A 1,277-nucleotide genomic window follows, 5' to 3' on the forward strand; every position below is an offset into this window, starting at 1 on the left:
GTCTTGAGAGTCAATATTTCTTTCTGTTTCAAACACTAAAATACAAATAGGGCCTGAATTTTTTGCTTCATTGGTATGGGGAGTTCCTAAATGAGGAACATCCTTTTATTAATATCCTCTGGTATCTTCTATGCAATTTATCAATTTAAAATATTTTCTGGAGCAAAGGGAAGACAAATGATTTGCCCACACTGACCATGTGTAAGAGGGACAACTAGAGGCCCTGTTTAGGTGGTTTCCAGGCCAGCCCTCTATTCAGTAACACAAGGTAAAAAATTTTGTTTGTTTTACATTAAGCAGCCCCTGTCCTTTGACCTCCAGAAAAGGGATCTAAGACTCTCTTCTTAGGGGACTTTCTTCTCTCCCTGTAGTTTTCTCAGGGCCTCCTTCACATCTTTGTTTCTGAGGCTATAAATGAGGGGATTGAGCATAGGTGTCACAACACAATATAAGAGGGAGACAAGCTTATCCTGGTCCCTGCTGGTCTTGTCCTGAGGCATCATGTACATGGCGATGGCTGTTCCATAGAAGATGACCACCACAGTGAGGTGGGAGCTGCAGGTGGAGAAAGCCTTCTTCCTGCCCTCAGCTGAGCGAATCTTCAAGACAGCCCCAAGGATGCGCCCATAGGAGGCAAGGATGAAGGCAAAGGGAGCCAGGAGAGTCAGGGAGCTGGTGGCCATCATCAGCAATTTATTAAGCCGTAGATCATTGCAGGCAAGCTTGATGACGGCAAGGACCTCACAGAAGAAGTGGTTGATGATGTGGTGGCCACAGAACTCCAGTGGTGTGGCCAGGGTTGGGACCACAGTGAGGAGAAAGGCTGAGACCCAGGTACCCACTGCTAGCAAGGCACAGAGCTGGGGACTCATCCTCACTGAGTAGCGCAGTGGATCACCAATGGCCACGTACCGGTCATAGGCCATGACAGCCAGCAAGAGACATTCCACAACCCCCAAGTAGAGGCCAATGCACATTTGAGCCAGGCATTCCCCCAGGGAGATGGTGGAGATTCTTGCTAAGCAGTTGATGATGATCTGGGGCACACTTGATGAAGTGTAACAGATGTCCAGGAAGGAGAGGTTACTGAGAAAGAAATACATGGGGGTGTGGAGACGGGAATCATAGTGGATCAAGAAGAGAATGAGGCTGTTCCCAAGCAATATGACAAGATAGGACACCAGGAGGAGGCAGAAGAAGATGATCTGAGCCCTGGGGTACTCTGAGAGCCCAGTCAGAATGAAATAGGTCACAGCTGTGGTGTTTCTTCCATCCAT

General features: G+C 48.0%; 1 protein-coding gene across 1 annotated transcript; it reads right to left on the reverse strand.

Annotated features, from left to right (window-relative positions):
- Positions 1–344: 344 nt before the first annotated feature.
- Positions 345–1,277, reverse strand: LOC122745513 (olfactory receptor 13H1-like). Its single transcript, XM_043990848.1, has one exon. The coding sequence runs from the start codon at positions 1,275–1,277 to the stop codon at positions 345–347; it is 933 nt and encodes a 310-aa protein (XP_043846783.1).

This window comes from Dromiciops gliroides, chromosome 3, assembly GCF_019393635.1.
Source record: "Dromiciops gliroides isolate mDroGli1 chromosome 3, mDroGli1.pri, whole genome shotgun sequence".
Taxonomy (NCBI): Eukaryota; Metazoa; Chordata; class Mammalia; order Microbiotheria; family Microbiotheriidae; genus Dromiciops; species Dromiciops gliroides.